At 49.7% G+C, this 22,011-nt stretch overlaps 2 protein-coding genes across 2 annotated transcripts; one reads left to right on the top strand and one right to left on the bottom strand.

Moving 5' to 3' along the window:
* Positions 1–1,949: 1,949 nt before the first annotated feature.
* Positions 1,950–6,758, top strand: MRPL15 (mitochondrial ribosomal protein L15). The gene is made up of 5 exons (XM_078867391.1): positions 1,950–2,099; positions 3,561–3,721; positions 4,299–4,458; positions 4,871–4,994; positions 5,719–6,758. The coding sequence occupies exons 1-5, from the start codon at positions 1,998–2,000 to the stop codon at positions 6,057–6,059; spliced, it is 888 nt and encodes a 295-aa protein (XP_078723517.1). The 5' UTR covers positions 1,950–1,997; the 3' UTR covers positions 6,060–6,758.
* Positions 6,759–9,418: 2,660 nt separating this feature from the next.
* LOC144940651 (pancreatic progenitor cell differentiation and proliferation factor-like) lies at positions 9,419–16,588 on the bottom strand. Its single transcript, XM_078866926.1, has 5 exons — positions 16,483–16,588; positions 14,231–14,304; positions 13,527–13,619; positions 11,875–11,956; positions 9,419–10,763 (listed from the first exon to the last, which is right to left on the bottom strand). Exons 2-5 carry the CDS (start codon positions 14,283–14,285, stop codon positions 10,751–10,753), a joined length of 243 nt encoding a protein of 80 aa, XP_078723052.1. The 5' UTR covers positions 14,286–14,304; positions 16,483–16,588; the 3' UTR covers positions 9,419–10,750.
* Between the last annotated feature and the right edge of the window lie 5,423 nt (positions 16,589–22,011).

A 22,011-nucleotide genomic window follows, 5' to 3' on the forward strand; every position in this document is an offset into this window, starting at 1 on the left:
GGTTGGGAGGGTGGGGCTGGGTGTGGAGGGGAGGGTGGGGAGGGGCTGGGTGGGGAGGGTGGGGCTGGTAGGGGAGGGGAGGGTGGGGAGGGGCTGGGTGGGGAGGGGCTGGGTGGGGAGGGTGGGGCTGGTAGGGGAGGGGAGGGTGGGGAGGGGCTGGGTGGGGAGGGGCTGGGTTGGGAGGGTGGGGCTGGGTGTGGAGGGGAGGGTGGGGAGGGGCTGGGTGGGGAGGGGCTGGTCACCCCGTGGTGCCCTTATAAAACTCAACGTTTAACCTACTCACGCCGGCTTGTGCCCGCCCTCACAGTCGGGCATATTTGCGGAATACACCACGCCGCCGTTGACCCTGGCCATTGACCGAGCAATCCAACGTTCCTACCAGCTCCCTCCGCAGGAGTTGCCAGAGTATTCCTGTGTACGTTGAACTTCTTTCGCACCGCACGTAGCCAACCGCGCTAATCGGAGGTGCGGGGGAAGGGCACCAAACTAAACACAAAAAGTAGTTCTAAAGATATGGGTTTCAATCGAGATTTAAAAGTGCATAACTCCAGTGGACTTCTTAATATCGGAAGAGCGTTCCAGACGGCCGCAGCAGTAGCGCGATGCGATGGCCGCCTTTGTTCGATGACCAACCAATAGAAACATGCTGTACAATGGTTTTGCACAGCCGTCAACCCATACGGTTTAGCCTGTATTCTTGTACAGGGAAATTGAGTTTGCAGGTCCATACGACGTGCAGCCGTTTCAATGCGGGCAAAGACACGTTTTTGTCGAATTGTTTGTGTTTCTCCCCTTGTGATGGGGTTTTGTAGGATGAACGTTGAGATTGTGTGACCAATACGGTCGTAATTGGTCTGTAATAAGGTAGGGGTACTGATAATGGGTTGACAGGTATGTCGAGGTGAGTGTAGTGGTGAGTGTGCTAGTGATCGTCTATTTTCTTGGTTCTTTCGGTAAAGTCACGTAGAAGGGAAGTAATAAAGTAATAAAAATAAAACATAATAAAATAATTCTCACGACGTTTCGGCCACAACGCAAGCAGCCGTCTTCTGCGTTGTGGCCGAAACGTCGTGAGAATTATTTTATTATGTTTTTTTTTTATTATTTTATTACTTCCCTTCTACGTGACTTTACCGAAAGATTTCGATTTAAAGCTTTCGTGACTGCAGGGATTCATCTTCTTGGTTCGTTCGGTAAAGTCACGTAGAAGGGAAGTAATAAAATAATAAAAATAAAACATAATAAAACAATTCTCACGACGTTTCGGCCACAACGCAGAAGACGGCTGCTTGCGTTGTGGCCGAAACGTCGTGAGAATTATTTTATTATGTTTTATTTTTATTACTTTATTACTTCCCTTCTACGTGACTTTACCGAAAGAACCAAGAAAATAGACGATCACTAGCACACTCACCACTACACTCACCTCGACATACCTGTCAACCCATTATCAGTACCCCTACCTTATTACAGAGAATTGTTTTATTATGTTTTATTTTTATTATTTTATTACTTCCCTTCTACGTGACTTTACCGAAAGAACCAAGAAGATTTACCGAAAGAACCAAGAAGATGAATCCCTGCAGTCACGAAAGCTTTAAATCGAAATTTAAGATCGTCTATTTGTTTGTGTTTTTCCCCTTGTGATTGGACTTTGTAGGATGAACGTTGCTATTTATAAAGGGGCAGGCTGTGACCAATAAAGTCTTAATCGGTCTGTAATAAGGTAGGGGCACTAATAAGGGGGTTGTTTGGCAGCGATGCATTCGAGGATTATTTATTCTGGACTCGAGCACGTGTTTACGTTTTACGACAGCGACAGTCGTCACACTTTACGACAGCGAGAACTCAAAGTATCTGCCTTACGGCTTCCCCAAAACAGGCCTTCGAGCTTTACGACGCCCGGTTAATAATTTTGCGACAGTTGTCCAGGGGGGGGGGGGAGATTGTTGCTTTACGACTGCTCTACGGCAGCAAGTTGCACGCGTTTGCCCGGCATGGCTTCCAAGGACGTGGGGAGATCCGCGCTGCGCGCTCTCCGAGATTTGCCGCGCGTCTCCCTCATCAACCTCAAGCCCAACCCCGGCTCCCGCAAGAGGGTAACGCGCGCGGCGCCACCGTCGCGGGGACCCATGCCGACGAGCGGGAGAGCGCCTCTGCATCGACACTTTGTCACCGCTTAAGGAGTTAGGCCTCGGTCGGGACCACGGTCTCGCCTGAATTCTCTGCCGGATTCGATGAGCGGTCCCGGCAGGAGGCGTTCGGGGCGGAGGTTATAGAGCGTAGAGGTCAGAGGATTGGGCGGTTGTCCTTTTTAAATCCTTCATATTAAGTTCGCTTGCTTGCTTGCTTGCGTGCTTGCGTGCTTGCTTGCGTGCTTGCGTGCTTGCTTGCTTGCTTACGACCGTGCAAATCTTTCGGTCGTTTTTTAACCCGCTTCCCGTGATCCAATCGAGCTGACATTTTGCACACAGACTCGTTGTGCTTGACGATTAATTTTCGTAAAAATTTTTTTCCAAAATTTTACACTGTTTAGGGAATTTTTTTTCAATATTTAATTACCAATTGCTTAATGCTGGCAGACAATCATCTGACCCATAGGTGGCAGCCATCTCAAGCCAGAGGACGAGATGACTCTAGCCGCCACGCATATAAAGGATTTAGAGTGAAAAACTTTGTTTTTACGGGTTAATTTATTTTGACTAAATTGAAATGCCTTTGCCGGCAGACTTTGCCATGCAAAGGAATTTAGCATATTCATGGAAAACGCATTTCCCATGAATATGCTAAATTCTTCTTGATATGCACATTCTTTTTGTTAAGGCGCTCTTCTTCCACCTCCAACCCAGCTTATATATAAGCTCCTAGCTTGGCAGTGTCTCATTCTTCACCTGAAGACGGCTGCTTGCGTTGTAGCCGAAACGTCGTGAGAATTTTTTTTTATTTTATTATGTTTTATTTTTATTATTTTATTACTTCCCTTCTACGTGACTTTACCGAAAGAACCAAGAAGATGAATCCCTGCAGTCACGAAAGCTTTAAATCGGAACTTTATATACTGTCAAAGCTAATAATTTCCATAGCTGGAATTGAGTAACGCCACATTTTTTCTTTTGTGCGTTCGTTGGTGACCGGCCTGAGACAATGATGTCTCTACACTCTGTTTACTCAGAAGTGACCAAAACCCGGATTCAAAGTCAGAATTTCAGCGGCGGCAGCTCAGTGTCTGCAAAGCGGCGATTAGAACCTCGTTTGATACTCGCAAGAGACGGCCAGACCCAGGGGCTTGAACTCAGAATCTGACCAGCCCTCACACGGCCTCTCCCGACACAGTACACTTAGTCACATATTCACTTTAAGATGTTTTTTGTTCATGTTTTTGTTTGTCGCGGTTATTAACCCCTTATGATTTTCACGACACCCAGGCTGAGGACTCGAACTGATGCATGATTTAGGACTTGAGCATTGCCGATTCATCCATTGTCTCCCGACACGGCCACTGTGAACCCCCCAGCCACCTGCGTACGATGCTGAGCTATGCCGTGTTGCGTGTCGCGCAGGAAACGCAGAGGGGCCGTGGCCGCGTTCACCAGGGAGGCAAGAGCGGCCGCGGCCACAAGGGGCAACGACAACGCAGCACGCGGCCGCGCCTGGGCTTCGAGGGCGGGCAGACGCCCTTCTACATCGTGGTGCCCAAGTACGGATACAACAAGGACCACAGGTACGTGGTGGGTCGCAGACCTTTAAGAGGGTGTTACGGTGCTATGATCGCGCGTACATCTTTGTGTTACCCACGTATGCCCACGTGTGCCTACGATAGCGGTGTGGTCGTGCATTGTATACGTTTACGCATTCTAGATTTGAAGCTTTCGTGACTGCAAGGATTCATACTCTTAGTTCTTCCGGTAAAGTCACGTAGGTAAAAAATGAAATGAAAATTAATAAAAAATAAAAACAATAAAATCACGACGTTTCGGAGGCAACACAAGCTTCCGTCTTCAGGTGAAACTGTCACACTTGATACAGATTTTTTGCTGGGTTTGATTGCTGTTTACACCTAACGTTAGCGGTGAATATCTGAACCGTTCGCGGGCCTCCGTCAGGTCCGCTCAGTTTTTAAATCAATACCTTGTGCAGTATATATATCAGCATTGAGGATAAAACGGCGACTGGATATGGTCCTGGCCTCACCACCCCATCGTGCACCATACCAGCTTTCTTTCGTAAGTGATCACTAACAGCACTTTCTCCAACAGTCTGCCAGGCTATAAGGTGGATCTTTCTATTTGTGTGCGCAGCCTCCGCCGCCAGTACCAGCCCCTGAGCCTGGCACGGCTGCAGTACCTAATCGACCTGGGCCGAGTTGACCCGACGCAGCCGATTGACCTCACTCAGCTCGTCAACGCTCGCGGTCTCAACGTCAGCCACCAGGAGTATGGCGTCCAGCTCGTGGAAGAGGTACGCACTCGCGCAGAGACGCTTGACGACACAGTGATGCACTGTGATGCACGGGGACATGCAGCAACACACAGCGACGCACAGTCACATTGGAAAGCATAGAAATGCACAGTGATGCACTGTTAACGATGCAGACATGCAGCATTGGACTGTAACATACAGCGATAAACGGCAATACACAGCTTTACACTCCTGAGATAGGAGCCATATCAACCCGCCCCAATCACTCGCCAACCCACCAATCCACCAATCTTCACAGCCAGTCAACCATTCGCCCACCCATCGACCCACGCAGTCACCCAGTAGTCACTCCCCCATCAATCCACACATCCATACACTCACCCTGCCCACCATTGGGCTGTGTGGTGTTAGTGGGTTGCTTGTTTCACCGCGTGTCTCCCTGTGGCTGCAGGGGGCGGACACGTTCCAGGCGAGGGTGAACATTGAGGTGCAGACGGCGAGCGAGCTCGCCATTGCCGCCATTGAGAAGAACGGCGGCGTCATCACCACTTCGTTCTACGACCCACGCAGTCTCGGTACCAGGACCGCATGGCACCGCATGGCACCGCATGGCACTGTATGCCACCACAGCACACCACACAAGGTGCATAGAATGATGCATTGAAGCAAAAATGATTCCGAGTAGTGAGTGCGTATGTGTTTGCGGTAGCATCGGTGTGGACGTCTATGTGTGTGTTGGTGGGTAAGCGTCTGTGTTGTCTCTGTGTGTAGCAGTAGCGTAGCGGTTAGCACGCTGCACTACAAACCTGGTGACACGGGTTCGATTCCTGCTCATGGCCACCACCAGTGACGATTATTTTAACCATTCCTGCGCCTCCGCTAGGTTGAGTGAACCTTAAATGAGTACCTGGTGCGGTATATAAACCTTGCCACTTGGGAGACAAAGGTGGCCGGGTGCGATGCTCGTTACCCACTCGTATGCCATGCCGGCCTTCATAGCTGCTCGCTAACAGCACTTGCTCCTACAGTCTGTTTAGGCTACAAGGGGGGTCTTTGTCTTTGTGTTGTCTGTGCTATGCTACGCTTTACTGGACAGGACAATACCACTTAGCAACTTGCAGGCCAGCCCACTAAACAGGCACATGTACTAAAATATAAGAATTGCTCACTGACCTTTTCACCCATTCGCTAGCCAAAACCCTCCAAAACCCATGGACCCACCCACCCAAACCCACCTCTCCCCTTCAACTCATCCACTCACCCACCTTTCCTACCCGTCTTTTCGCCCACCCCCCGCAGAGATCCTGTGCAGGCCCGTGCTTTTCTTCATGCGGGGGCAGCCCATCCCCAAGCGGATGCTGCCTCCGGAGGATCTGCTGCCAGGCTACATGAGCGGCGAGCGGCGGGGCTACCTCGCCGACCCGGCCGCCGTGGCCGAGGCGAGGCTGCTGCTCGCCCGGCGCTACGGCTACGCGCTGCCCGGCGTTTCCCCCACCGCTGCCATCGTCGCCCTCCTGGCCGCCCGCAAGGACCCGCGCCAGATCTTCTATGGGCTCGCGCCTGGCTGGGTCGTGAGCCTGACTGAGCGCGCCATCTACAAGCCCACGAAAGAAGAGTTGTTGCAGTACTATGCCTCGTGAGGGCTGGGGGTGGGGGGGATAGAAGCCAGGGCGGTGGGGGGAGTTGTATAACAGGTAATTTGTTTATCGTAGGGCCGATGGCGTAGATGCAGAGCAACAGCTACAACTTCACATTCAGACGGTCAAGGCAGATGACTGCGTCAGGAGCAGCAGAGTGTCTCGCTGTGACGTCTCCTCCGTATTTGTGGATCGGGAATTGCGTCGTTATGCGTTGTACGGTACGTTCTGGATGACCACAGTTGCACACCGGAAGGTTTTGAATGTTCCATTTGTGCATGAGGTATCCGCATTACTGCCATTCTTGTGATGAAGGTAGAGGTAGACTGGTGCCTTCTGGCTGCACTGCCGTCTGTTCTGCCCACATGGTAATCCTGCAGTCTTCAACACCTGTTGTGAATGGTGGGCACCCTTAAAAAAACTATCCACACTCAACGCAGCTTTGCTTCTGAGGTCCGATGAGGTCATTGGGCCCTTCTAAATCGTGACATCAGAATTGCAAATGTAAATATATGTTCTGGGTGAGAGTCTAGGATCGTAGTAAAGAAGTTTAGAGGTCGACGATTTTCGAATGGGGTGAGGGGAGATGGTCCTGCATTGTGCGCGTTTTGTGGGCGCGATGTCTCTGCTGACGAGACATTCGTGTAAGTATTCGTATGAAAACAACGCGAAGCACTAATAAACCAGTGTCTCTACACTTGAGGTCGTGTCCTTGTCATTTTAGGCCATGTACCACCAGTTAAATTTGGTATGTATGTTGAACTTCCTTTGTACCGTACGTAGCTCAGAGGTCGCAAACGGGTTTTGATTCCTTACCCGTACCCGGCCGCACCAGGGTCGCAAATGGGTACCCGTACCCGGCCGGGTACGGGTATCCATTCCCTACCCGTACCCTACTGAAATAAGTGACAAACGGTGACTCACCAGTGACTCACGGCCTACCCGTGCCCGGCCGCACCAGGGTCGCAAACAGCTACCCGTACCCGTACCCGGCCGGGTACGGATAGCCGGGTATCGGGTAGGGTACGGGTATCGGGTACCCGGTTGCGACCTCTGACGTAGCTATACGTGCTAATAAGAGGTGTCCTGGAAGGACAACAAACTAAACGCACACAGCAGTTCTAAATACATTATTTAATCTAAATTTAAAAGTGCATAACTCCAGTAGCTTCCTAAAATCGGAATAACGTTTCAGACGGCTGCAGAAGCGCATCTAAAAGGTCACGGAGTCTGTTGGTGTGCTTATTGCCCAACGCGTTTATATTGTGGACATTCGCATTAATCGAGACTCGACTGCACGAGGCAGAGTTTCAGGATCAAACTTAGTGGGTTTCAACTTAGTGACCTTGGTAGGAATGCGGCGACATGTTGAGCTGTGAAGACCAGCGGGTCGTGAACATGAATTCATTTTCTTGGTTCTTTCGGTAAAGTCACGTAAAAGGGAAGTAATAAAATGATAAAAATAAAACGTAATTAAAATTTGATTTAAAGCTTTCGTGACTGCAGGGATTCATCTTCTTGGTTCTTTCGGTAAAGTCACGTAGAAGGGAAGTAATACAATAATAAAAATAAAACGTAATTAAATTTTGATTTAAAGCTTTCGTGACTGCAGGGATTCATCTTCTTGGTTCTTTCGGTAAAGTCACGTAGAAGGGAAGTAATAAAATAATAAAAATAAAACATGATAAAATTTCGATTTAAAGCTTTCGTGACTGCAGGGATTCATCTTCTTGGTTCTTTCGGTAAAGTCACGTAGAAGGGAAGTAATAAAATAATAAAAATAAAACATAATAAAATAATTCTCACGACCTTTCGGCTACAATGCAAGCAGCCGTCCTGAGGATCTTTTGAGGACGGCTGCTTGCGTTGTGGCCGAAACGTCGTGAGAATTATTTTATTATGTTTTATTTTTATTCTTTTATTATTTCCCTTCTACGTGACTTTACCGAAAGAACCAAGAAGATGAATCCCTGCAGTCACGAAAGCTTTAAATCGAAATTTAACATGAATACATTGTCAGTGTCGTCGATATTACAACCCCGGAGTGACCCGACATGGCATGCGGAGGTATTCATCCAGCAGTGGTGTAACAAAGATCTGACATTTTTTAATGAGTTTTATATAACTTTAGATTTGAAGCTTTCGTGACTGCAAGGATTCATATTCTTCGGTTTTTTTCGGTAAAGTCACGCAGGTGACTGTCGTGCTGTGACGGTTCCACCTGAAGACGGAGGCTTGTGTTGCCTCCGAAACGTCGTGATTTTGTATTTTATTTTTATTTTACTTTTATTAATTGTAATTTTTTTACCTACGTGACTTTACCGAAAAAACCTAAGAATATTTATATAACTTTGTCCGCGCAAATTTTATCTCAATCTCCGAAGAACCACAAATGAGCTGGGAAAGGCAGTCGGCACGCGGCGAGTTAGAGCCAACAATTTCCTCAGCTCAATAACATCAATAAAACACATTCCTGCTGCGGAGGGAGCTGGTAGGAACGTTGGGTTGCTCGGTCAATGGTCAGGGTCAAACGACGGCGTGGTGTATTCCACAAATATGCCTGACTGAGGGTGGGCACAAGCCGGCGTGAGTAGGTTAAATGTTGAGTTCTAGATTTGAAGCTTTCGTGACTGCAAGGAATCATCTTCTTAGGTTTTTTCGGTAAAGTCACGTAGAAAGTAAAATAAAATAAAAACAAAAATCACGACGTTTCGGAGGCAACACAAGTCTCCGTCATCAGGTGGGACCGTCACAGCCAGATTAGCTGTATCAAGTGAGGCAATGATTCAAGATGTAATCCCTTAAAAGCGAGTTGAGGGGGGAGGGAGAGGGAGGGGGGAGCTCATCAGACTACGTTCCTTTCATTGGCTACCATAGTCTGATGAGCTCCCCCCTCCCTCTCCCTCCCCCCTCAACTCGCTTTTAAGGGATTACATCTTGAATCATTGCCTCACTTGATACAGCTAATCTGGCTGTGACGGTCCCACCTGATGACGGAGACTTGTGTTGCCTCCGAAACGTCGTGATTTTTGTTTTTATTTTATTTTACTTTCTACGTGACTTTACCGAAAAAACCTAAGAAGATAAACGTTGAGTTTTATAAGGGCACCACGGGGTGACCAGCTCCTCCCCACCCAGCCCCTCCCCACCCAGCCCCTCCCCACCCACCCCACCCAGCCCCTCCCCACCGAGCCCCTCCTCACCCTCACCACCCAGCCCCTCCATGCACGACGGACAGACGGACACAATAATCCCCTGTGGGCTGGTGTAACCAGGAGGTTCCTACCAGTATTAATCAGCGTCATAACGAATGTTGTCTACATCAAAAGCAAAAATAATAGAAGCCTGTACACTTGTGCTTTTGTAAAATGAATGTTTATTCGGTAGGATAGTTGCAAAAGGTATGTACAATTCGTCAAGTGTAAAAGTATGTATGTATATATTTACAAAGCAGAACAATAAACACGGTATCATACACCCACGACAGAGCCGAGCTCACGGCACACACGGGCTTCCACAGGAAGTTTCGCAGAGCTTCAACAAACGACGTCACTTTACATCAGCGATGTCAACACGGGACAACAGACGTTGAAAATTACAACACGATAGACACACAAAGTTCACGACCCCTGCTGCTTGCCCAATAACACTGAAGGTGGCACGAATACAATTGACAACACTAACCCTGACCTCTAACCCTGACCTCTAACCCTGACCTCTAACCCTGACCTCTAACCCTGACCTCAAACACCGACTTCTAATACGCTAAGATGAACCATAACATTGACTAACCCAAAAACTAACATTTACCCTCCCATAATATCCCGATCGCGTAGTCTAACACTAAACCTGAATGCTATCACTAACCACCTTACCATAACCCTGACACAAATACAAACCCTAAATCAACACTATATTCCTAACCTTAAACACTGCTCATTTAAAAACAACGTAAAAGGCACAGCATTACACGACACATGTACACGTGTGCAGCAGCAGAGATGACACTCTACACTAAATATATTGCACATCAGTAACTGGCAGCTGAAACTAATGCAGCTGATAAGCCAGTGTATGTCTGCACACACAGCATGGTTGAGTGTGCGTTCAGTAAAATAACACGCAGCAGGTAAGAGCCATGGCCCAACTCTTGCTTCAAACGTTGAATTGATATGACAATGTTCAAACGAGGCACTTGGATGACCCTCAGCCAGTGGTGGAAAATCCACATTTGCCATGACAGGACAAGTCCATTCATAAGTCAAACAGTTGAACGAGTATATTTATTTTAAAAAAAGTGTTAATTTATAGTTTTTTTTTTCAAACGAAATAGTCCAATTACTTGTGCTTTAATGAAAGCAAGTAAAACCACTTTTTCCTGAAATTGCAAAGTAAAAAAAACTCGTTATAAAATCTGCTTTTGCATTAAATTTCACGTGTGTATTTTGAGTCAATGTAATTAGACTAGTTATGCATATACATGCCCTTACATTGTCCTTTGCAAAAAAAAAAATACATTTGAAACAACGTGGGTATGTGCAGATGAGTCATTCGGATGGTTGATGGGCTCTAGATAGGACGCCAAGACTACCATCATTACCGCCAGCCATGACCACCACCACCATCTCCAGCATCAGTGCCATCATCTTCACATTTGATTCCCTTGGGCTGGGATGCAGCTTTCGGCAGCGACGTCAAGCTTGGTGTCTGCGGGCGGGAGATCACGTAACACGGTTATGATACACAAAGACAAAGATCCCCCTATAGCCTTAACACACTGTTGGGGCAAGTGCTCTGTCGCTCCCCACACAACGATCCCCGCACTCGCCTTTAACAGGCAACACACACACACACGATCCCCTATCACACACACACGATCCTCTATAAACACATACACACACGATCCCCTATAACACACACACACACACGATCCTCTATAAACACATACACACACGATCCCCTATAAAACACACACACGATCCCCTATAAACACACACACACGATCCCCTATAAACACACACACACGATCCCCTATAAACACACACACACGATCCCCTATAACACACACACACGATCCTCTATAACACATACACACACGATCCCCTATAACACACACGATCCTCTATAACACACACACACACGATCCCCTATAAAACACACATACACGATCCCCTATAACACATACACACACGATCCCATATAACACACACACGACCCCCTATAAAACACACATACACGATCCCCTATAACACACACACACGATCCCCTATAACACACACACGATCCCCTATAAAACACACATACACGATCCCCTATAAAACACACACACACACGATCCCCTATAAAACACACACACACGATCCCCTATAACACACACACGATCCCCTATAAACACACACACACACGATCCCCTATAACACACACACACACACACACGATCCCCTATAACACACACATACACACAAACGATCCCCTATAAAACACACACACACACACGATCCCCTATAAACACACACACACACGATCCCCTATAAACACACACACGATCCCCTATAAACACACACACACACACGATCCCCTATAACACACACACACACGATCCCCTATAACACACACACACGATCCCCTATAACACACACACGATCCCCTATAAACACACACACACGATCCCCTATAAACACACACACACACGATCCCCTATAACACACACACACACACGATCCCCTATAACACACACACACGATCCCCTATAAACACACACACACGATCCCCTATAAAACACACACACACACACGGGGTAAGCAGCTGTGTCCCTTACTGGGCAGTGATGATGGGAGTCGCCCCGGCTGAGAAGAAGTATCTATCCCACCAGCGCTTCTCTGCGGTCGCGGAAGGGAGATCTGTGGTGCACAGGGAAGACACGTGGGAAAGTTAAGACGGGACTTGGAAACTTGGTGGACCCGAGACGTGGAATGTCTCGCTGCGATGCTGTTATTTCTTAGGATCTTTACTGGGGTCTGTAAACTTGCACGTACGCACGCACGCACGCATCGGCAAGCATACACGTACATAACAAAGACAAATGTCCCCCGTATAGCTTGTAACAGACTGTTGGAGCAAGTGCTGTTAGTGAGCACCTATGAAGGCCGGCAAGGCACACGACACACGAGGGGGTGGGTGGCCAACACCACGCCCGAATGCCTTTGTCTCCCTAGTGACGATGGTTCCACAACCTGCACCAGGTACTCATTTGAGGCCGAGTCGACCCAGGGGAAGCCCAGGGCCGGTTCAAATATTCACCACTGTTATTAGAATCAAACTCGGGTCGCAGGGTTCATCCACACACATGCCCACACACTCAAGACACGTCGACACACACACACTAGTGACGTGACCACTTGTTTACGAACTTTAACACAGATGCTGTAACACACACACACAAAGACAGACACACTGCGATGCAGTCGCGTGTTTATGGACTTTTGGACAGCCTAACCCACACGTATTGGCTTACACACACACAGAGACACGTAAGCACTCGAGTGAGCCATTGTGTACCCGCGTCAGGGTCCAAATTTTGGCAGATTCCAAAATGACCCCACAAATTACTCAATTGGGACCAAACGTAGTGACCATTGCCCGCGACTGACAGACGAATGCCCCGGATCCCACTTGCAAATGAGACTCTTATCCTGGTCTACTGAGCTCTCACCGGCTTCAACTTGAACAGTGACCCAAGCACGTGTTCATGAACTTGAACAAAGATAAATATCCCCCGTAAAGGCTGTAGGGGCAAGTGCTGTTAGCGAGCAGCTATGAAGGCCGGCAGGGCAAACGAGGGGGGGGGGGCAGCACCACGCCCGGCCGCCTTTGTCTCCCCGATGGCGATGTTTATACATCGCACCAGGTACTCATTTGAGGCCGAGTCGATCTAGGGATGGCCAAGGACCGATTCAGATAATTTTCGCTGGTGTTGACCGTGAGCGGGAATCAAACTCAGATCCACCAGGGTAAACGGTACACCGGCCTTCATTAGGTTGGTCGCTAGCAGCACTTGCCCCAACAGTCTGTTCAGGCTATACGGGGGATCTTTGTATTTGTCTGTCGTTTGTGTGTGTGTCAGAGGTCGCAAACGGGTTTTGATTCCTTACCCGTACCCGTACCCGGCCGCACCAGGGTCGCAAATGGGTACCCGTACCCGGCCGGGTACGGGTACCCATTTGCGACCCGTTCCCTACCCGTACCCGTACCCTACCCGAAATGAGTGACAAACGGTTACTCACCAGTGACTCACGGCCTACCCGTACCCGTACCCGGCCGCACCAGGGTCGCAAACGGCTACCCGGCTACCCGTACCCGGGTACGGGTAGCCGGGTATCGGGTAGGGTACGGGTTTCGGGTACCCGGTTGCGACCTCTGGTGTGTGTGCGTCTGCCGGCTGATGTAGGGCGGTGCTGTAGGGGGATGTACCTGGGGTTGGCGGAGGAGGAAATCTCTCTGAAGGACCCTGGTCCCAAGACCCAGCGGAGGAGGAGGAGGAGCTGGCATCAGATCCGGCTCGTACTGAGGTCACGGGGAAGAGGAGAGATTAAAGAAGGGGAGTTAGTACAGATCAATACAAAGACCTCCCCCGGGTAGCCTACGTGGACTTCTGTGGCGAGTGCTGCTGCTGCTGCTACAGAGTTCCTGTACAGCACAGGAGTAGGTGCGGTATAACCAGCAGCACACTTTCACAATAATCATTAGCAATAATACAATTGTCATAATTGACTCACGTATTATTATTACTACATAAATAAAACATCTCAATACCGTAGTTATTAACACTGCCTTGCAACTAACACGTAGAATTAGGATGACGTTTCGGGCAATTGCCCTTCTTGCTCCTTTTGCCGTATACTCTCTATTCGTATCTACAGGCCAGAGACAAAGATCTGCTGTCAAGAGTTGGGGCAAGTGCTGTTAGCGAGCACCTATTATGGTGGGAATGGCGGTGTGGCGAAATAATCTCGAAGTAACATTAACATCTAATGATCATACGTATCATCGTATATATATACACACACACACACAAATACCATCGGATGATGATGGTTGGTGATCGTGAGAGATGGCAAAGGTTTGGGATGGCTTTCATCCAGCAGTGGAGTGAGCATGTTTACGATGTTACTCACTTCTGTAGAACTCTCTGCGAGCCAGGAGGGAGTTCGCGGATGGGATTGAAGCCATCGCTCTGAGACTTTTGACTCTGTGACATAAAACAACAACAGCAGCAGCAGCACAGGGATTAGAACAACAACAAAAATATAAAGGTTCCCGGGGAAGCCTCACACAGGCTATTGGGGCAAGTGCTGATGGGCATGGGTGGCTTGCACTACGCCCCGTCATCAACCACAGTCTCTTTATTTGAGGTTTTTTTTTTAAACACGCAGCACCAAGAACTCCCATTACAGATTCACATATCACGCGACCACACACAGAGGCAAAGATACTAACACACATACAAAGACAAAGACCCCCCGTGTAGCCTTAACAGACGGTTGAGGCAAGTGCTCGCTATTAGCGCCTATGAAGGCCGGTTCGGCACACGAGGGGGTGGGTGGCCAGCACCACGCCCGGCCGCCTTTGTCTCCCCGATGTTTACACACCGCACCAGGTACCCATTTGAGACCCACTCGACCTGTGTAAAAATGCTTAAAGTATAAACACACACAAACACACATTAACACACACACACAAACACACATTAACACACACAAACACACATTAACACACACACACAAACACACATTAACACACACAAACACACATTAACACACACAAACACACATTAACACACACAAACACACATTAACACACACAAACACACATTAACACACACAAACACACATTAACACACACAAACACACATTAACACACACAAACACACATTAACACACACAAACACACATTAACACACACAAACACACATTAACACACACAAACACACATTAACACACACAAACACACATTAACACACACAAACACACATTAACACACACAAACACACATTAACACACACAAACACACATTAACACACACAAACACACATTAACACACACAAACACACATTAACACACACAAACACACATTAACACACACAAACACACATTAACACACACAAACACACATTAACACACACAAACACACATTAACACACACAAACACACATTAACACACACAAACACACATTAACACACACAAACACACATTAACACACACAAACACACATTAACACACACAAACACACATTAACACACACAAACACACATTAACACACACAAACACACATTAACACACACAAACACACATTAACACACACAAACACACATTAACACACACAAACACACATTAACACACACAAACACACATTAACACACACAAACACACATTAACACACACAAACACACATTAACACACACAAACACACATTAACACACACAAACACACATTAACACACACAAACACACATTAACACACACAAACACACATTAACACACACACAACTTACGAGGCTAGTACGATATCGGACCCACGCGTTTGTGCGTGTGAGTGAATGTGTGATAATGTGCGGGGAGCGGTGGTGCAGCGGTTAGCGCTGCGCTGCGAACCCGGCTACTCGAGTTCCATTCCCCCCGCTCACGGCCAAGACCAAGTGACGATTTTCTGAACCGGCCCTGGGCCTCCCCTAGATCGACTCGGCCTCAAATGAGTACCTGGTGCGGTGTGTGAACATCGCTGCCGGGGGAGACAAAGGCGGTCGTGCGTGGTGCTAGTCATGCACCCCCTGGTGTGCCGTAACGGCCTTAATAGGTGCTCGCTAACGTCACTTGTCCCGACAATCTGTTAAGGCTACACGGGGGATCTTTGTCTTTGTGCGTGCGAATGAATTAATAAGTATAGTATCCGTGTGTTCATGATAAAAAACGCACAAACAACAACACACACGCGACACACTAAAACGTACACTCCTAAGATAGCACTCAAAACACACCCACTGAAAAAGACATCCGAGTTCAGCTGGATCAACCAAATTTGCCACGAAGAAGAAGCTATTTTAAACACACGCGTTGCAGCCCAACGTTGTGGAGGTCACAATCAGAATCTGGATTTTTATCCTGGAGAAATCCGATGAGCTATGAAGCTCTTTTGGGGGGGGGGGCGGGTCAGAAAGTTACAACGAACAACACAGGACACAAACAAACACACGGAGTGCAAAGTCCAGGAAATTAAATCAAATCGCACAAAATAAATACCGCACGGCCATGTCAACAAACACACACACGCACATATAAACACTCGACCACACACCCTCACCTCGCCAGGTCCACAATGCACAACGAGAGATGATCAAGAGAGAGAGAGAGAGCGACAGAATTGGACTCACCGGCTCTAGCTAAGTGGGTGTCTGTGTGTTGATGTCGGACCGGTCGGCTGTGTTCAGTGCGTGCAAGTCCGTGCCACTAGCGCCACTCTTATACCCGGAGCACGGGAATCTGACACCGCCCAAGGCACTTCTTCCCCCACCCGTCACCCTCCATCTCCCACCCTTGCCCCTATCTCACTCCTCGCCTCCCTCCCTCCCTCCCCGCCTACCCCGTCGCTGCTTCATTCCCTCTGCTTGCATCATTCCCCTCCTCCTCTTCCCGCCCCCAATTATTCATTCGTACGTCGTCATCCCTCCATGCCCTCCCGCACCTCTTGATTAGCACGGTTTGGCTACGTGCGGTGCGAAAGAAGTTCAACATGCACACGGATAAAGCCACTTTACACTCACCCCAGCCACATCACTCACCACACACTCACCACACACTCACCCAGCCACATCACTTACCACCCACCACACTCACCCAGCCACGTCACTCACCACACACTCACCACACACTCACCCAGCCACATCACTTACCACCCACCACACACTCATCCAGCCACATCACTCACCACCCACCACACTCACCCAGCCACATCACCACACACTCACTCAGCCACATCACTCACCACACACTCACCACACACTCACCCAGCCACATCACTCACCACCCACCACACTCACCCAGCCACGTCACTCACCACCCACCACACTCACCCAGTCACGTCACTCACCACCCACCACACTCACCCAGCCACGTCACTCACCACACACTCACCCAGCCACATCACCACACACTCACTCGGCCACAATCACTCCCCACCTACCACACACCCAGCCACAATCACTCACCACACACTCACCACACACTCACACAGCCACATCACGCATCACCCACCACACACTCACCCAGCCACATCACTCACCACACACTCACCCAGCCACACCACCCACCACTCACTCAGCCACATTACTCACCACCCACCACACTCACCCAGCCACATAACTCACCACACACTCTCCCACCCACATCATTCACCACTCACCTAACCACACCACCCACCACTCACTCAGCCACATCACTCACCACCCACCACACTCTCACCCAACCACACCACCCACCACTCACCAAACCACACCACCCACCACTCACTCAACCACACCACCCATCACTCACCAAACCACACCACCCACTACTCACCAAACCACACCACCCACCACTCACTCAACCACACCACCCACTACTCACCAAACCACACCACCCATCACTCACCAAACCACACCACCCACTACTCACCAAACCACACCACCCACTACTCACCAAACCACACCACCCACCACTCACTCAACCACCCACCCACCACTCACCAAACCACACCACCCACATCACTCACCCAACCACACCACCCACCACTCACTCAGTCATCCAACACTCCCCCCTGTCGCCTCGTCTACGAGCTGGATGCTCTGACCCACCACCTCATTGGCTCCCCTCCCGTGGAGGTGGGGAGAGGGGCGAGGGGATGAGGGGTGAGGCGCGAGATGAGCGAACACGAAAAGTTGTCGTTGCATGAGGGGAGTGGGTGAGGGGAATGGGTGAGGGTGGGTGGTTAGGGGATACGTGAGGTGAAAGGGGGTGAGGAGACGGATGAGTGAAGAGGTGAGGGATATGTACATGGGGTACACGAGTGGATGGGGTGAGGAGGGGGGGGTGAGAATGACGGCGAGGGGGGGGAGGTTATGGGGGTATGTGAGGTGAAGGGGGTGAGTAGAGGGGTGAGGGAAATGTGGATGGGGGGGGGCATAATGAGAGGAGTGGTGAGGAGGAGGAAGCGAGTTAGGGGATATGTGCGCGGATGGGGGGTGAGGGGAGGGGGAGTGGGTGAGGGGAGGGGTGAGGGGAGTGGGGGTAAGGTGAGGGGAGGGGTGAGGGGAGGGGTGAGGGGGGGAGTGGGTAAGGGGAGGGAGTGAGGTGTGGGTGTGTGGTGAGGGGAGGGGTGAGGGGGTAGTGGGTGAGGGGAGGGGGGAGTGGGTGTGGGTGAGGGGGTAAGGTGAGGGTGTGCGGGGAGTGGGTGAGGGGAGGGGTGAGGGGTGAGGGGAGGGGAGTGGGTGAGGGGAGGGGAGGGGTGAGGGGGGAGTGGGTGAGGGGAGGGGCGAGGGGGGAGTGGGTGAGGGGAGGGGGGAGTGGGTAAGGGGAGGGAGTGAGGTGTGGGTGTGTGGTGAGGGGAGGGGTGAGGGGGTAGTGGGTGAGGGGAGGGGGGAGTGGGTGTGGGTGAGGGGGTAAGGTGAGGGTGTGCGGGGAGTGGGTGAGGGGAGGGGTGAGGGGTGAGGGGAGGGGAGTGGGTGAGGGGAGGGGAGGGGTGAGGGGGGAGTGGGTGAGGGGAGGGGCGAGGGGGGAGTGGGTGAGGGGAGGGGGGAGTGGGTAAGGGGAGGGAGTGACGTGAGGGAGTGCGGTGAGGGGGAGTGGATGAGGGGAGGGGCTAGGGGTGGGGGGCTAGGGGGAGGGGCTAGGGGGTGATCACGACTGCGCCGCGTGGTAGACACGCGGTGACGTCACTGCTCGTAGTAGTTGGCCATTGTGAGCCACGCGTGTAGGCACGGAATGCGAGTTAGTGGCTTCGTAATAATCAGTCACGCTCTTCACAGCAACACAGACTAAGGATAGTGTAGAGTCTGACTGCATGTAATGAATGGTTAATGATACTGCACTGATTAATTTATAGCCATCATTGGCAGAAACACTACAATCAGCATCCCCACCACCAAACATTACCACCACTACCTCCATCACCACCACCTCCATCATCATCACCACCACCACCAGCATCATCACCACTACCTACACCACCACCTCCATCATCACCACCACTACCTACACCATCACCTCCATCATCACCACTACCTACACCATCACCTCCATCATCACCACTACCTACACCATCACCACTACCTACACCATCACCAGCATCATCACCACTACCTACACCACCACCTCCATCATCATCACCACCAGCATCATCACCACCACTACCTACACCATCACCAGCATCATCACCACTACCTACACCATCACCAGCATCATCACCACTACCTACACCATCACCAGCATCATCACCACTACCTACACCATCACCACCACCGCGAACATCACCGTTATTAGCACTATACCTTCACCAGCATCATCACCATCATCACCACTACCTCCACCACTATCACCATTAGGACGACCTCCTCCACTATCATCACTACATTAATTATCACCACCACCACCACAACATCCAGCACCGGTATTACCATGCGCTTCTGCGGCCGTCTGGAACACTCTTCCTTCTAATATTATAGGTGACTTTACCGAAAGACCCAAAGAATATGAATTTTACTGCAGTCACGAAAGCTTTAAGTCAAGAAAACAAATTCCTTTAGAACTACTTTTGTGTCCAGTTGTTGTTGTTGTTGCTGTCCTTCCATGCGCCTTCCGATGAGCACGGTTGGCTACGTACGGTGCGAAATAAGTTCAACAAACTCCCCCCCCACCACCCTGATGTGTTACTAGATCCTTGGCCCTCAAATAGGATGAGCACTAGAATCACGTCTGTCTCCCTCCCTGACCTCTCCCCCCCCACTCCTCTCCCTCCACGCATGGCTTCATTTCAGCTGGAACTGTCTGGGGAAGCAGTCGGAACGGTGGGAGGCATGGATGGAGGGAGTCGAGGGGGGGGGGGGTGCTGATGTCTGGAAAATATTCATGCTCCCCTCGGCCAAACGCTGCCACGACACGCAGGCAAATGTCGAGCGATGGAGCGCCAGGCATTGGCCATCCGCGTGGCGTGGGAAGAAGGCCCTCCATGCGGCAGTGGGTTGACAAACATTGGTTTGCACTGGGTACACGAGCATGTGTTTGTCGGTGTATTTTTAAATCCTTTATATTAAGTTCACTTGCTCGCGCGCTTACGACCGTGCAAATCTTTCGGTCGTTTTTTTAACCCACTTCCCGTGATCCAATCGAGCTGACATTTTGCACACAGACTCGTTGTGCGTGACACTTTATTTTCGTGAAAAATGTTTTCCAAAATTTTCCACTTTTTAGTAAAAAATAATAATTCATATTTCATTTAAAATACCAATGTGATAAAAATGAAACTCTTACTCAAGAAAAACAGAAATGAATAATAAAATAAAACCGATGCCACGCATATAAAGGATTTATAGTGAAAATCTTTGTTTGTACGGGTTAATTTTTTTCACTCCTCGAGTGTCGTCGTGTTGCCGGCGCGTCGCTGTCAACAATTGTTGCGTTGCTCGTTAGGACCCTGGAAATGTTGCCCAACCGATAATGCGCATTGCTACTGCTGCTGCTGCTGCGTTCAGCGGCGCGTGCGTTGATGCGACCGCGCCATGCGGTGACCGTGACTCCGCGCGCACATGGCGACACCCCCCCCACCACCACCGGGCCTCCCGTGTGTGTGTGGAGTGCAACAGCAAGGGGAAGGTATTGGGGGGGGGGGGTGGGATGAAGGAGGTGAGTTGGTGGTCGATGGGAGGTCGCTGGGCGGTGAGATCCGTGTTTATTTTTGGGGGTCGCTGTGAGTCAGGCATTCAATCGGCGCGGCGGGGTTTTACTGTCACCGGTGAGCCGGCGCGCACCGGATTTGAGGGCGGTGGGAACGTGTCTCGCTTGGGTTGGGGTTGTGGGACTTGTGGGGTGCGCCGAGAAGACACACGCGAGGGACGCGCCAGGGGACGTCTCATACAGAGACCGAGTATGGATGGATGGGGGACGAGCGAGCGAGTGGGTTTTCTGAGCGAATTCAACGTGGAAAAACAAAAATGCACTTTGGACTACGGGCAGAGTGGTTCCCGCTCCAATTGCCATTTGAACTTTATGGCAGAAGTCAAAATCGTAATGAATTAATGTATTTTTTTTCTAGATTTGAAGTTTTAGTGACTGCAAGGGTCCATACTCTTTGTTTTTTTTCGGTAAAGTCACGTGGGTAAAAAAAGGGAAATAAATTTAATCACGATGTTTCGGAGGCAACACAAGCTTCCGTCTTCAGATGGAACCGTCACAGCAAAGTTGCTGTATCAAGATGATACAGCAATTTTTTTTGCTACGTGACTTTACCGAAAAAAAGGAAAATGTATTTTTGACGACTCCGCCTGGCGCGGATCATTCTGTTGTCATGTCGTGTCCAAGCGCAGCAGCGAGGACGAATGCGCAGAAGAGCTGAACAAGCGAATGCACTCCATGCTCGGGTATGGGCAGGATCTTAATAAGTCTTATCCAAAGCTGCTCAAACTGCCTGCACGACTTAAGTCCTTTATTTGTCATCACGGTATGCATAATACAGTGGAACTGCTCTCTTATCTTCATTATTATTTGTGATCTACCAATGTCTGCAGCCAGGATCAATCGATGACAATCCTATTACCTGCAGATATTCATTGGGTCTTTTTGGTAGGTTCAAATGAATAAAGATAAATATAAAATAAACAACAAAACTACGACGTTTCGATCACAACACAAGCGATCGTCATCAGGAGGGTGCG

The sequence above is a fragment of the Lampetra fluviatilis genome, chromosome 23 (genome assembly GCF_964198595.1).
Source record: "Lampetra fluviatilis chromosome 23, kcLamFluv1.1, whole genome shotgun sequence".
In the NCBI taxonomy this organism is placed as follows: domain Eukaryota; kingdom Metazoa; phylum Chordata; class Hyperoartia; order Petromyzontiformes; family Petromyzontidae; genus Lampetra; species Lampetra fluviatilis.

Bases quoted from the DNA above. Each gene is read 5' to 3' on its own strand.
- LOC144940651 (XM_078866926.1), bottom strand. From the start codon at position 14,285: ATGGCTTCAATCCCATCCGCGAACTCCCTCCTGGCTCGCAGAGAGTTC. The intron at 13,620-14,230 runs GTGAGTAACATC...CCGTGACCTCAG, and splicing joins TCGCAGAGAGTTCTACAGAA to TACGAGCCGGATCTGATGCC. The intron at 11,957-13,526 runs GTACATCCCCCT...TGTGCACCACAG, and splicing joins TCCTCCTCCGCCAACCCCAG to ATCTCCCTTCCGCGACCGCA.
- MRPL15 (XM_078867391.1), top strand. From the start codon at position 1,998: ATGGCTTCCAAGGACGTGGGGAGATCCGCGCTGCGCGCTCTCCGAGAT. The intron at 3,722-4,298 runs GTACGTGGTGGG...TTGTGTGCGCAG, and splicing joins GGATACAACAAGGACCACAG to CCTCCGCCGCCAGTACCAGC. The intron at 4,459-4,870 runs GTACGCACTCGC...CTGTGGCTGCAG, and splicing joins GCGTCCAGCTCGTGGAAGAG to GGGGCGGACACGTTCCAGGC.